General features: G+C 31.1%; 1 protein-coding gene and 1 long non-coding RNA gene across 2 annotated transcripts in view; one reads left to right on the top strand and one right to left on the bottom strand.

Annotated features, from left to right (window-relative positions):
- The window catches only part of LOC145673911 (uncharacterized), a 122,838-nt gene that overhangs the window by 64,318 nt on the left and 42,369 nt on the right, over nucleotides 1-16,151 (top strand). The gene's annotated exons all lie outside the window — the stretch shown is intronic.
- LOC145673953 (uncharacterized) lies at nucleotides 1,090-5,892 on the bottom strand. Its single transcript, XM_081743771.1, has one exon. It carries the CDS (start codon nucleotides 5,890-5,892, stop codon nucleotides 1,090-1,092), a length of 4,803 nt encoding a protein of 1,600 aa, XP_081599897.1.

Raw genomic sequence — 16,151 nt, 5'->3', positions numbered from 1 at the left:
TGTCATTGATTCTGTTAACAATATCTCTTACATTTTCATCTGTTAATTCACCATTCATGAGCTTAATTACATTAAGCTCATCTTTAAAAAGCCGAATTCGATTCACCATATTTTTATAATATTCTTTCTTTGAAGCTATATTAAACCGTGTTGATAGGCCAGTGATAACAGCAGAAGCCGAAGCAAATGCAGTTGTAATAATTGGTCGATGTAATCCTTGTGTAGGCGCTGGTTTCTTAATAATTTTTCGACGTTGCTTTGAGACTGTTCAATATAATTGCATTTATAACACACAAGATTATATGAATTCAAAAAATACAAACAAAGTTGCTAGATGAACATTATTATATGTAGATTAATGCGATATTAACACAATACACGTAGCTACCGTTGCTTTCTTGGTGTCACGTTTTTACACACACACTCTCACCCCTGCTGGGGAGAAAAAGTATTAGTTTTTATGTTGCTGCCTCTTCATTTACTTACTGGCGTTAGTTTTTATTGAGAAGAACGCTCAGTTCTGAACATACCGCCCGCCTTGAAGGAATTTCTTCAACAAATCTATGAATGATTAATTTGGTTCATGAACTTAATATACACAACAATATATAACACAAGTTATGAATGAATGATATAAACATAAACAGAACAATGCACACACAACACAACACTATGAATCACACAATGTACACACTATGAATACACCAACACATTAACTCTCCTTAGGAAGCGGGCACAATTGACGAATAGATCTTGTTGTTGTACCTCTGGTAGTTTTCACTGTCGCCACTCGTACTATTCCGTCCTTCCCAGGAAACAATTGCACAATACGTCCAGTTTTCCATTTTAGAGGTGGAATGTTATCTTCTTTGATGAGCACCAAATCACCTTCCAGAAGATTGGGGAATTTTCTTCTCCACTTGGATCGTTCTAGAAGACTTGATATATACTCCTTTGACCATCTGGACCAAAATTGCTGGTGAAGTTGTTGTATGTATTGCCATCTCGAAAGTCTGTTGACAGGAATATTTTTCAAGTTAGGTTCTGACATGGTAGTGAGTGCGTCGCCTATTATGAAATGACCAGGTGTTAAATAAAGGGTCTAGAGTTTAAGCAAGCCTCAATCAGTGTCAAAATAGTGTTCATCTCTTCGTAGGTGAGTGAAGCATTTCCCACGGCTCTCTTTAAATGATATTTGAGAGATTTAATTGATGATTCCCATAAGCCTCCAAAGTTTGGTGATCTTGCTGGAATAAAAACCCACGTGATGTTATCAGCTGCTAGAAAGTTATGTAATTTTTCTTTATGGTGTTCTGATTCAAATAAAGTCTTCAATTCTTGTAGTTCCCTTTTTGCACCAACGAAGTTACTTGCATTGTCAGAATACAGTTTAGCGCATTTTCCTCGACGAGCCATGAATCGCTTTAATGCTCCAATAAACGCCTCTGTAGTTAGATCACTAACAAGTTCAATGTGAACCGCCTTAGTCGCAAAACACACGAAAAGTGCTATATATGCCTTATGGAGTTTGGCTCCCCGTCGGTTACTCGATTTAAGGTAAATGGGCCCACAGTAGTCAACGCCGCTGTGAAGAAATGGTCTTGTTGGTTGAACTCTGTCAGCTGGTAGATCTCCCATCATCTGTTTACCATCTTTAGGATTGTTTCTGAAACATGTGACACACTGATGCACAACTTGACGAACCAAGTTACGTCCACGTATTGGCCAATATGATTGTCGCAAGGATGATAACAATAATTGAGGTCCGGCATGCAATAGCTTCTTATGTTCTTCTTGAGCGATTAACTTTGTCAAGTTGCAGTTAGCTGGAAGTACAATAGGATGTTTCTGTCCTTCAGTAAGATCTGCTGCATTTAATCTTCCTCCGACTCTGATGATTTGCCTCTCATCCAAGTATGGGTTCAAATTTCTCAGTTGACTTTGGTTGTCGACTTCCTTTCCTGATCTCAATGTATTTAATTCCTTGTGAAATGCTTGTTGTTGTGATAGTTTAATAAGACATTCGAGTGCTTCATGTAATTCACTTACTGTAAGATGTCCATGCTGTCTGTCACAATTAGATCTTCTCATGTTGTGTGTGAATCGTAGGCAATAAGCAGTTACACGTTGCAATTTTCTTAATGATGAATATCTGTCTAAGAGTTGACACGGTGTTGTAGAAACCATTACTGCTGTATTTTTTCGTCGCTCGGGAACATCGCTTAGGTCACAAACATCTTCCCTCGTCTGTGAGTCTAATTTCTCAGATAGCCATGAAGGCCCATGCCACCATAATTCATTATCAAGAATTTCTGACGGTGTTAATCCTCTCGATATATGATCTGCTGGATTCTCCTCTGTTCTGATGTGTCTCCATTCATAGTTACAAGTCAGCTGTTGAATTCCCGCTACACGATTTGCAACATACGTCTTCCATTGAGAACAAGGTCCTCTTATCCATGCTAATACAATGGTGGAATCTGACCATAAAACAACCTTATCGATCTTGCAGTGTAATGCTTGTATTACTTTCTGAGTTAGCTGTGCAAGTAACAAAGCTGCACAAAGTTCTAGGCGAGGAATAGTTGTCTTCTTCAAAGGTGCTACTCGAGATTTTGAACACAGTAAGTTCGCTGTGAATTTTCCATTTTTTGTACTAGATGTTACATATATACAAGCTCCATATCCATTTTGAGATCCGTCGCAAAATCCGTGAATTTCTACCTGCGATTGTGTTTCTTGAATAACCTTCCGCTGAACATGTAGTGATTCCAACTTTTGAAGTTGCTGCTCAAAAGTTTCCCACTCTGAATGCAATGGGGCTGGAACCTTTTCATCCCAATTCAATTTTAATTCCCACAAACGTTGCAGAAATATTTTTGCCTTAAGAATAACTGGTTCTATTAATCCTAAGGGATCAAATATGCTCGCTACTGTAGCAAGAATAGTCCTCTTCGTGATTTGTTGAGGGTTGTTTCTTGGTTTGACAGAGAAAGAAAATGTGTCTTTAATGGGATTCCACAACAATCCTAAACTTCTTGTGATGCAATCATCATTTGGTTGAATGGTGAAATTTGATTCTTGAAGTTCACTGGGTATTTTTGAAAGCAGTGAAGTGTCGTTGCTAAACCATTTTCTCAAACAAAAACCACCTCTTTGCAGAAGAGTTGTGAGTTGACCTTGTAATTCATGTAGTTCCTTCTTCGTGTTTGTCCCTGTTTGAAGATCATCAATATAGAAATCCCTCATTACAACTTCTGCTGCCTTAGGGAAATTCTTCTTCTCTTCTATGGCTAGTTGCTGAAGACATCTAGTGGCTAGAAAAGGAGCTGCTGCAGTACCATATGTTACAGTTTTGAGTCGATATATCTTTATTGCTTCTTGAGGGTTTTCTCTCCACAGTATTTTCTGGTAGTTTGCATCTGAATCATGTACCCTAATGTTGCGATACATCTTCTCTATATCAGCTGTCACGACGTATTGATGTTGCCTGAATCTTGCTGTTATGGAAAATAATTCTTCTTGGATTGTAGGCCCGACTCTCATCGTGTCATTTAATGAAAGTCCAGAAGTTGTTTTGCACGATGCATCAAATACAACCCTGAGTTTGGTAGTAGTACTGTTCTCCTTCATTACGCAATGATGGGGAAGATAGTAGTCTGGCATCATTGTATCGCTCTCTGCTCTAGTTATTTCTTCCATATGGCCCAAATCTTCGTACTCTTTCATGAACGCTATATATGCCCTTTTTTTCTCAGGATGCTTCATAAGCCTTTTTTCCATTGAATAAAGTCTTCTCGTTGCAATCTCCTTGGATTTACCAAGATTCACCACATTTTCTTTAAAGGGAAGTCTGACGATGAATCTCCCAGTCTCGTCTCTCCGGTGTGTTTCTTTGAAGTGTCTTTCACATTCTGCTTGCTCTTGACTTAATGGATGTTTCATTGAACATTCTTCTATCGTCCAGAATTTTTGTAATTGCTCGTGTATTTTTTCTGTTGTGGAGAGGTGACACACATTTGTCGAAATGTGTGGTTGATTGTCTATTTTTCCCGCTACAATCCAGCCAAACAATGTTTTGTGCAAGGTTGGATACCCTGCCTTGAGTTTTATTTGCCCTTCACAAAGTAGATCAAAGAATACTTCCGCCCCCAATAACATGTCAATACGCTGTGGTATGTTGAAGCTAGGATCTGCTAATTCAATGTTGGAAGGTATTTCCCACGATGACGTGTCTACACGAACCATAGGTAAGTCTTGTGATATTTGCGGCAATATGATGAAGTCTAAAGTGGCTGAATAATTGTTATATCTTGACTTAATTGTAGCCTGAACGCTATGGCATGACCTTGTATTAGCATTACCTATACCATTTATGTGTACAACGCTATTACTCTTTGTTAGTCCCAATAATTGAACCATTCTGTTTGTTAGAAAATTGGACTGAGAAGCACAATCGAGAAGTGTTCGACACATTTGAAAATTACCCTGTTTATCTTTAACATATACTACAGCTGTGGATAGCATAACGCTTGGTGGTCTCCTAAGATTCTGCGGTACACTGTTTGTAGAACGAATATTCTTACCTTCACATTCCTCCTCGAGTGATGTTGTTGCAGCGAGCGTGTTTTGACCTTGACCTATTTCCCTTTCATCTTGTGGTTCATTCGCTCTAGTGGGCGATGGACAACGCGAGTAGTGCAGTAATGTGTTATGCTTTTTATTGCATATTTTACAATTACCTGATAAGCACTCATTTGCCTTATGCGCTCGTTTGAGACAATTTATACACAAAGAAAGACGTTTAACTTCTTTAATTCTATCTCCTATAGATTTTTTCAACAATGATTGGCATTGAAATAATTTGTGGGAGCCTTTACAGCTGGGACATGCATTGTTGTCGGAATACGTTACGTGTGCTGTCGTTGAGTAAGAACTCTTTTTGCCTGCCTTATTTGTTTGTTGATATTTGTTATTTGGAACTGAGGGTGTCTCTTTAGGTCTACGCTTATTATCAACTGCGTCTAAGACTTGGCAACGCTGCTGTAAAAATTGTGTCAGCTGTGACATGCTCGGTAATTCATTCGTTGATTGTGTTTTCTCCCACTCCTTATGTGTTGTATTGTCTAGTTTGGTCGCAATCAAATATATAAGTAATGCATCCCAGCTTTCTGTCGGTTGACCTAATGATTTTAAAGCCCTCAAATGTTTTACTGTGCTGTCTAAAAGAGATTTAAGCGAAACAGCCGACTCACGTTCCACCATTGGCATTTCAAATAAAGCTTTGACGTGTTTGTTAACAATATACTTTTTGTTTTCAAAACGTTCTTTGAGTAAAGTCCATGCTACGTCATAGTTTTCAGAAGAAATTTCCAAGGCTTGTATTACTTCAAGAGCCTCCCCACGTAGAGAAGAACGTAAATAATGAAACCTTTGGACTGGCTGCAATGTGCTATTGTTATGTATTAATGCCTGAAACGTGTCATAGAACGACAACCACTCATCGTAGCTTCCAGAAAAGGTCGGAAGGTTTATCACCGGCAACCTAACTGATGGATTAGAATTGCTTGATTCATTGTTTTCATTTTTCTTTGCACTGGAGCTGTGTTGATTTATGAACACTTCCGTCTTAGCTGCTAAATCAAAATAAGTATTCTCGAATTGCTCTCTTTCTTGCGTTTCCTGATCAATTTCTGATGAACCCTGTAACATTTCTATTTCGGATTGTATTGCATCAAATTCATCATAGCACTGTTTTATTTTCTCGTAACGTAACACTAACTGCGTAATATTCTGATCTTCTGTAAAACTATCTACAAAAGGTTTAAAACGAGTGAGTTTGGCCTTAATTTGACCTCTCTTGAAAACTAATTCTTTCATTCTGTCCGTCATGCTTCACTCAAATTAAATACACTTTTAACACTTACGTTCTAAATGAGGCTTTGCTTTTACAGGCTTATTTTGTATAAGTGATACAAGGATAATATTGTATTGAAATATGCACTCACTACCTACCTTGTTAACTGCACTGTAGAATTCTGATCCGGCGTGGATGGACCATTTGGTCGATGTAATCCTTGTGTAGGCGCTGGTTTCTTAATAATTTTTCGACGTTGCTTTGAGACTGTTCAATATAATTGCATTTATAACACACAAGATTATATGAATTCAAAAAATACAAACAAAGTTGCTAGATGAACATTATTATATGTAGATTAATGCGATATTAACACAATGCACGTAGCTACCGTTGCTTTCTTGGTGTCACGTTTTTACACACACACTCTCACCCCTGCTGGGGAGAAAAAGTATTAGTTTTTATGTTGCTGTCTCTTCATTTACTTACTGGCGTTAGTTTTTATTGAGAAGAACGCTCAGTTCTGAACAATAATTGAATACAATGCAACAGGAATAAATACATTGATGAACCCTGTAGAAGCTGATAATAGAATTGATAACGTAATAAGAGTAATACAAACACATTTTATTCTCTTAAACTTCCTTTTGTTTTTCATTAATAACTTCTCAAGATTTAATATAGTATCTTCAATTAACACAATTAAATTCTCACGTGGAATGTTATCTGGAATAGTCATTTTATTAAATAAATTTTTATGATATTATCATAAAAACACTTACAAACTAAACTAATCTAATAAACATATAATTGGTTTATATCTTCTCAATTATTTTTTCTTTCTCAACATCATACTCTAAATTTTTCTTACCGATCATAACAACATAGCAAATTGTTTTATCTGGTACATCGCTTTCAAAATTAACAGTCAGTTTCAAATTAGTTCTATCACTTACAGTTACTGATTTATGCTTGCTTGTGTTAATTACGAACATCGGCCTATTTTCTAAAAATTCCTTAGGATAATAAAACATCTCTGTATTTCCAATTGTAGCTCGCTTATATACCGTATACATTTCATAAACTTTCAAATACTTATGTTTTGCAAAATCTAAGTTTAAAGATTCTAATGGGAAAGATTCATTTCTAGAATTACGAAAATGGATATTCTGAACTTTACAATGATCAAAATAGCTTGAATCTCTTTCTTGGCTATAATTTCTATCAGTTTGGAAAAAGGCAATCACAAAATTAGACATATCAAATTCACTTGAGTTAAATTGTGTGGTTAAATCGAATTCTAAATACTTCCCACTAACAGTCTTCTGCAAACATTGATACGTGTTGAATGAAATAGAAATCTTACCTTCTTTTAACATATTAGATCTTAACAAGGTGGCATAGTTAGGTTCATAATTAACAATAGGCATTCTTAACTCCATATTTGTAATCTTAATTTTACCTGGATGCGGTTGATCATTATCATATGTTCCATCCTGCTTTTTTTTGTTTTCCAAATAGCAAATGCATTATCATCAGAACCACTTCTTTTAAATGTATATTTCAATCCTCCTTTCCACATAATATCTTTAAAATCTGAACAAAATCCTGGCAAAAGTCTTAGCAAAAACACTATTTCTTCATCTGTTCTTGCCCACGTAATTCCTTCCCATCCACATTCATCATAGTGATTTGCCTCTGGTTTTGAAATCGTACATGTGTTTACAGCTGTTGAAGTTAAACCAGGATAATCTATAATATCTAATATCTGACCATGCTTACTAACTTGAATTTGAGAAAACAAATGTGGGAAGAAATTATTAATAAGTCTAATATTTTGACCAGTAGTATATTCTCCATCAGCATCTCTACCTCTAATTTCAAAAGTTACATAAATATCAGCATAATAAGGATGTATGAAGCCATCACCCACGTCAATATCAAATTCAATAGACCTGTTTGGCTTATTTAAATTCTCGATTGTTTTTTGATTAGATTTAAAGGATTGTAATTCATATGATTCTATCTTATCCATATTTATTATAAAAAATATTTGTAATCGTTTTATGAATTAAGCCCATAAAATAAACCCATAAAAACTTAAATATAACTTCTCCAAATATCCTTATTCCTATTCAACTGACTAATAATTTCTGAAAAACTATACCCATCTGTAAACATTTTTAACACTGTAATGCATAAATGTCCACAAATTACCTCGTTAAAATGTTGTATACGGCTGCTATTGTACTCTATATTATGACCAAGATATTTTACGAGTGTTTTTGGTGGATTACCTCCAAATGAATCAAACACATACTTTCTATTTCCTTTTTTCCAATAACAAATCCAATGCGTTCCTATATTTTTAGACGTATCAAAATTAACAATACCACACTCATTCTTCCTTGGTTGTTTAGGCAATTCATCACTCATAAATACACCTCTAAAGTTTCTTATCTTAAGTTTTTTAACAAGTTGTATTAGGTCTAAATTACTTAAAGGTTTAATTTCTTCTTTTTCTTTACTGTTTTGGAGTTTACGTTTTTTGAAAGCTTACCACCTTGTTTTTCTTCCATTGCTAAGTTATGTCGCTTTTGTTCCTCTAATTCCATTTTATTCTTTTTTGCATCATCTACAGTCTTAGCAATAGCAGCCGCACCTCCAGCAACAGAACCTAGAGCACCTATTAAAGCTAAAATCGTTGGAATAGTAAATATAAAACCACCATAATGAACTTTATTATCATTTGCCTTCATTTCTTTGTTTATTTTCTTAAGTTGTGGTATAGAAAGAGATAGACATACACTGTCCTTTACTTAGTTTTGCTTCCTTTTGTTTGAGTTGTTTGTTAGTTAAAATGTGATCTATATTTAATTGTTTAAGTTCCTGATTAGGAATCGTAAATGTAAAACCTTTTAACTGCATATTTATTATATAATTAAAAGCTTTTTATGAAAAATTTCCATAAAAAGTACATATAAACCTAAATTTAAAAAATACTTATAAACCTAAATCTAAAAAATACTTATAAACCTAATCTTACTTTCATTACTTATAAACCTAAACCAAATCTTACTTTTGTATTCATCACTAAAGCAGTTCCAAGAGCAGGTAGTTTTTCAGTTATTAAATTAGCATCTTTAGCAAAAACTCTTTCCCAAGCTTTATTTTCTAATTCCTTATCTGCAATATGTCTTGATTCTGTATCTTTATTATCCCTATAGTATATATCATGTTCTTTACAAGCCTCATCTAATTTGTTTATACCTTCATCACCTCTTTTTAATCTTTCTTGAAGTTTTGTACCCGGACCACAATATTGAAATCCTGGAATATGCAACTCAAATGGAAGTTTATTAATCAAATCATTTACTAATCCTTTTCCATACTTTTCACTATTCCAAAATTTTGGTGGCAGCGTATTCAATATCTTAATCAAATAACCTACACCTTTTGGATCATTAGGAATAAATTGTGCAAGTTTAGAATTAATCATATCCATAATACCTACTTTCTCATTATAAAAGTTATCATTTCCAGATTTTTCTTCCCCATCAATAACAATCAAACGATCAATCAGTTTTCTCACATCATCCATCCATATGTATTCTTTTGATAATTCGTTATATACCTTTATTCATTCTCCAGATTTTGGTGTCTTTTTTGAAGGTGTTGTTGGTTTTATATATTCATCCCAAATAAGTTTGATAATATCTTTATATTTTTTACCTTTACTAGATTTTTGTTTTCTTGTACTTGGATCATTATTATGAAATGTAACACTAGAATCAATTACTATTTGTTTATATTTTTCTAGATCATCATCATTATAATTTGTCGGATTATGTTTTGTCAATAATTCCCATAAACCTTCTGTCCCTGTATAATGTCGATTATTAATAACTAAATCATCACCATGAATTTTAACTTCCGCATTTCCCAATATATGTATAATTTTCCCATCTTCATCATATGGTTGTATTCCAAAACTTTTATCATCTCTAGTTGCATAATATCTTGAGGCAATATTACCAAAATGAGTTGTTGCTAAAGATTCTATTCCTTCTACTTTATATTTAATTTGTTTTTTCATGTGTTTCATTTCTTCTGTTATAGGCGTATCACTTTCATTTATAGAACTATCATACATAGGCGGTGTTTCTAATAAGCTTGAATCCACTCTAGCACTTTTATGTACAACTGGAACTAACTCTTGAATTAGATTTTTATTTTCTTCTGCTACTTTTGATATATCTTGCCCTAAATCATTAATTGCATCAATAACAGGCTGATCTTGTTCTTTAAATTTTTCATACTTACTTCGATTACTTTGTTTAATTTCCTTAAATCTTTTAATAAGTTCTTTTTTAACTTAATATACTTCTTAGCTTTATTAACATCCATTTATTATATAAAGAAAAAAAATAAAAACATAACATACCATAACATAACATAACATAATATATACGTTCACCTGCATTCATATACGTTTAGTTTACACTTTTAGAAATTCTTTAATTTTATTTCTATATTTACCATTATTCACCTTCCTAGTCATATCTATTGTTAAGAAACCATGTTCTTCACTCCAACACTTGCTACATAATGATTGTAATTTTTCAAACGACATATCAGATGCAACAAATTCATCATATATATGTTTTAAATTTACATTGTCCTGTCTAAATATACAAAGAAAGTTTAAGTTGTCCCTAATTAATTGTTTTGGCAATTTAGAATATGTTTGTCCAAGATAGAAACAGTTCAAACCCTTATGACGATCTCGAGTAAAATATTCTCTAACGTGGTTTTGTTCTTCTAATATGAAATCATCAAATACTACCACAGAATAGTCCTGACATTCATCTAATGGAATAATCTCTTCATTGTTTCCTTTTATTATTGCTATTGTGTCTTTAATATTATGTTCTATATCTCGAAAAAGTTGTATTAAGTGTTGGTATTTAGGTTGATTTAAACTTTTAGAATATATATAAACATTTGCATATTTTAACCATTTAGGTGCTAACAAAAAATTATCAATCATTAACGTCGTTTTACCACAACCACTAGGCCCAGCTATTAAACATCTTATATCATCAGGTAACAACTCTCCATTCCTCTTTCTCTTCGCCGTTTCTTCTGTTAACCTTACTTTAATATCCCAATTATCCATATTAGTTATTTATTATATAATAAATGAAGGTATTTAATTTAAATGGTTATTCATCTGTATTAAACATGTCATTGCATTACCCATTTGAAAACGATTTAGAAGTAGCTGTTGCAGGATTTTACACAACATACTTAACTCCAAACATTACAGAAAAGAACAACAAATTGACATTTTGTAAGAGTAACTCAAAATTTACAAAACAACTCATAATTCAGCCTGGTCAATATAGTTTACAAGAATTAGAAGAATATATTAAATCAAACCTTCCATATACCAACGATCCTTTTAAAAATATTCAATTTACTGAGGATAGAAGGAAAAATAGAGTTAAAATATTTAGCCAACGATGTGATATAACCTTAAATACCATTAATACTGTATTAGGTTTTAGTGAAAAGAACTTGACTGAAAAGATAGAACATGTTGGAGATAAGGTTCCAAGGTTTCATCCGTTTGATACTATAAATATTCACTGTGATTTAGCAGAAGGTATGATTTTAAAACACAATGACACAACACACAACGAAACAGACTTAATTGCAACATTTACAACAAATGCAGAGTTTAGAGAACCAATTATATATGAACCTAATGAAAAGATATTTTTCCCAATACATCACAATAAATTTAATAATTTTAAAGTTTCAATTAAAGATGAGAATGGTGATTTGATTGATTTTGGTGGACCTCGTATAACTGTTTTACTTGCTGTTAAATAACACAAATTATTATATAATAAATATGGATATTTTTGGTAATATTAGAAGTAAGGTAAGTGATAATAGTGAAGAGCAGCTGAAACAGTTAAGGAATTTAGATAATGTTGTTAAGAATGAAGAATTTGAAAAATATAAAAGAGACACACATGAAAATTTAATGAGTCGTACAAATTTTAAATCTGAACTAAATAAAATTTTCACAACAAATTATAGATCGTGGATTGATTTTACACAAAAAAGATTAGTTAATATAACTAATGGTATTGATCAACAAGATGCTATTACGTTAAACCAGCTCGAGTTAGTGAAAAGCGATATTAACAACCAATTAGAAAGTGATAGAAACAAATTTGAAGATGTATTAAAATCATTACAAGACACACATATAAAGAAAGATGATATTGAGGTTTTAAAAGGTGAATATATGGAAGAATTTAAAAAGACCAATAATAATGTTACTATTCTATCTAAAGCAAAAGTTTCTGTTTCAGAATTTAATCAATATAAGTCAGAAATATCATCCCAATTAAATACACTTACAACAAAACAAGATTTCCAAATGATGAAAAAGGAAACTTTTAATCTAATTGTGCAAAAAGAAACTATAAATTTATTATGTCGATTGAGAACTAGAAATGTTCCAAATCCAATCTTCAGAATATTTAATTTATCTAATGATTATGAGTTTCTCTACAATGGAACAATAATGCATATGGAATTAAGTTTGGATAGATACTTTTTAGATATATTTTTGAAAAATACTTTAGTGGTAAATTTGCCATTAAACATTAAAAAGGGTGATAAAATTATGTTTCAAGCACAAAAAATTCAGCTATGGAGGAAGGAAAATTATTGGAAGTTATTATGTATATAGAAAGAGAACCTTAATTATTTTCTTTTAATGAATAATGATGTATTGTGTTAAGTGTAAGAAATCAACAGATACAAAAATAGATAACATTAGAATAGAACAAACAAAGAATGGAAGATATGTTAAGAAAGGTATATGTGTTGTATGTGGTACTAATAAATCTCAATTCATTAAAAAGCGCGATTGACTATATGAAGGTGAAGGTATTAGAGAAGATATTATAGAAGAAATTCATAAACCATCTAGAAAAAATTATCCTAGGTTAAGTGTTATTGTTAAAGGTATAGATGATTTATGGCAAGCAGATCTTGTGGAAATGGATAGTGGTGTGTTAAAAGGTGTTTCAAAATTAAATAAAGGTTATAAGTATTTGCTAACGATTATAGATGTGTTTTCAAAATATGCATTTGCTGTTCCTGTTAAAGATAAGAGTGGGAAGAATGTTACAGAAGCATTTGAATCAGTGTTAAAAGTAAGAAAACCTAATAATTTACAAACTGATCAAGGTAAAGAGTTTTATAATAAAGAATTTGAAGATTTGATGAAAAAAAACAATATCAATCATTACTCAACATATAGTGGTAAAAAAGCTTCTGTTGTTGAAAGGTTTAACAAAACACTTAAACAAAATATGTGGAAAAAAATTACTGTTCAAGGTAATTATAAATGGTTAAAAATATTGCAAGGTTTGGTTGATGAATATAATAACAAAGTACATAGAACAATTGGCATGAAACCTGTAGAAGTGAATAAGAAAAATGAGCATGCGATATTGAAAAAAGTATATAAGAAAGAATATAAGTCTGTTAAGTTAAAGTATAAGATTGGTGATTATGTTCGTATAAGTAAAATTAAAGGTTTGTTTGAGAAAGGTTATACACCAAATTGGTCAACAGAAGTGTTTGTTATTAATGAGGTTATACCATCTAATCCACCAACATATAAAATTAAAGATTTAAACAATGAAGAAGTTAGAGGAAGATTTTATGAACCAGAATTATTGAAAACTAAATATAAGGATGAGTATTTGGTTGAAAAATATTGAGAAAGAAAGGTAATAAAGTGTTTGTTAAATGGTTAGGGTTTGATGATTCACATAATAGTTGGATAGATAAGAGTAATGTAATATTATAAATGTTATATATTATGATTATTTCATAAAAGATATAAATTGTTTATTAAATGGTTAGGGTTTAATAATTTGCATAATAATTAAATAAATAAAAGTAATATAATATTATAAATGTTATCTTTTATGATTATTTCATTAAAGGTATAAATTGTTTATTAAATGGTTAGGGTTTGTTAAATGGTTAGGATTTAATAATTTGTATAATAATTAAATAAATAAAAGTAATATAATATTATAAATGTTATTTCATAAAAGGTATAAATTGTTTATTAAATGGTTATGGTTTAATAATTTGCATAATAAGTAATATAATATTATAAATGTTATCTTTTATGGTTATTTCATAAAAGGTAATAAAGTGTTTATATAATGGTTAGGATTTAATAATTTGTATAATAATTAAATAAACAAAAGTAATATAATATTATAAATATTATTTCATAAAAGGTAATAAAGTGTTTATTAAATAATTAGGGTTTATTAAATGGTTAGGATTTAATAATTTGTATAATAATTAAATAAATAAAAGTAATATAATATTATAAATGTTATCTTTTATAGTTATTTAATTAAAGGTAAATAGGATAAGGTAAATGATAATTATGATGATAAGTGAGTTTATGAAAATGATTCAGTTTTTATCATATTAATAATGACTTTGATGAGGTAATCCCATAAAAGCCCTATACTAACACAACACACTAATATATGTAGACAATTGCAGGAGTGTACAAGTATTAGCAGTTGTGTTAGGAAAAATAAGTATGCTAATGTTGGTATATATAACATGAGAAAAATATTATGAAAATGAACTAAAAAATTTGGTAAATATATAAATAAACGATACAGTATTTTTTCATATAAGATGAGTATAAATAATGTTAATTTTACTGGTGAGGAGATGAAGGAGATGTCGATTACAAAACTAAAACTAATATGTAAAGTCAAGAAAATCCGTAACTATAGTTCTTTAAATAAGAGTGAATTAATCAAAAAAATCGAACAATATCAAAATGAACCAGATGAATTGAAAGTTATATACACAATGAAAGTTGATGAACTAAAAAACCATTGTAAAAGGAAAGGAATAAAAGGTTATTCTAAATTAAGAAAGGCTGAACTTATTGACCGCATTAAAAAATATGAAGATGAACAAAACAGATCACAAATTAGAAACATATTTCCATTTAAAGAAGAAGTATTTGAAGAATCGAAACCACAACGAATACCAATTAAAGTAGAAACAAAGGAAACAGCAATACAGAAACGATTACAAACTATCACAATTGAAAACATAGGAGGATATAAAGATCCAGTGAAGTTTTTAAATATAAGTGGGAAAGTAGTTATTAACAAAATCAAGGAAGAATTAAAGCACCATCCATTAAAAGTCAACCTTGTATTCATTTGTGATTATATTAAAGATAAAGAAGTACAAGAACGCAATTTTAAAACTATGAATGAAAGAATATTACAATCAACTGACTTAGATGAATATATAACCTATGCTAAACAAAAACTATGTAGAGAGATGGAGGAATTTCAAGGTAGAGGATCAGGATGGACATTACATCAAATTAAACATTTAGAAATCAGACTAAATAAATATGTGCCATTACGAGCTTCTTCCTACATTGACCTTCCTAAATCAATTAAAGATAAGAAAGCAGTAATCAATATTAAAAATCAAGATAATAAATGTTTCTTATATTCAATTGCAAGTTATTTAAAACCTATTGATAGATGTTCTCAATATCAACGACCTTCACACTATACAGAAATTGTGAATGAGTTACAAGATAAATATTGTAATGGTATTGAATTTCCTGTACAATTAAAAGATATAGTTAAGTTTGAAAAGAGAAGTAACATATCCATTAACGTGTATAGTTATGATGATGAATATAATATATACCCACTTCAAATCACAAAAATTAAGCAGGACAAGCACGTTAATTTATTATATGTAAAAGATGAAAATAATAGTCATTTTTGTTGGATAAAGGATTTATCGAGATTAATAAGAAGTCAAGTAACAAAACATAAGGAAAAATTGTACTTTTCTGATAGATGTTTGGTAAGACATTTTAGAAATGAAGAGCAATTACAACAACATGAACTATATTGTAAGGAGCATGAATCTGTTAGAATAGAACTTCCAAAACCATATGATAATCAAATACAGTTCCAAAATTATAATAGATCATTTAGAGTACCATTTGCGATATATGCCGATTTTGAATGTTTGTTATGTAAAATGGAAGTAGAGCATAATTGTTCTAAAACTGTGAAGTATCAAAAGCATTTACCAATGAGTTTCTGTTATTATACTCAAATTTATACTCAAATGGTGTGTATAAAAGTCCTGTTAGTTATATTGGTTTAGATGCTGC

The sequence above is a fragment of the Thermobia domestica genome, chromosome 17 (assembly GCF_964235325.1).
Source record: "Thermobia domestica chromosome 17, izTheDome1.hap1.1, whole genome shotgun sequence".
Lineage (NCBI taxonomy): Eukaryota > Metazoa > Arthropoda > Insecta > Zygentoma > Lepismatidae > Thermobia > Thermobia domestica.
This window is presented reverse-complemented; position numbering and strand designations above follow the sequence as displayed.

Excerpts from the sequence above, each read along its gene's own strand:
- LOC145673953 (XM_081743771.1), bottom strand. The coding sequence starts at position 5,892 with ATGACGGACAGAATGAAAGAATTAGTTTTCAAGAGAGGTCAAATTAAG.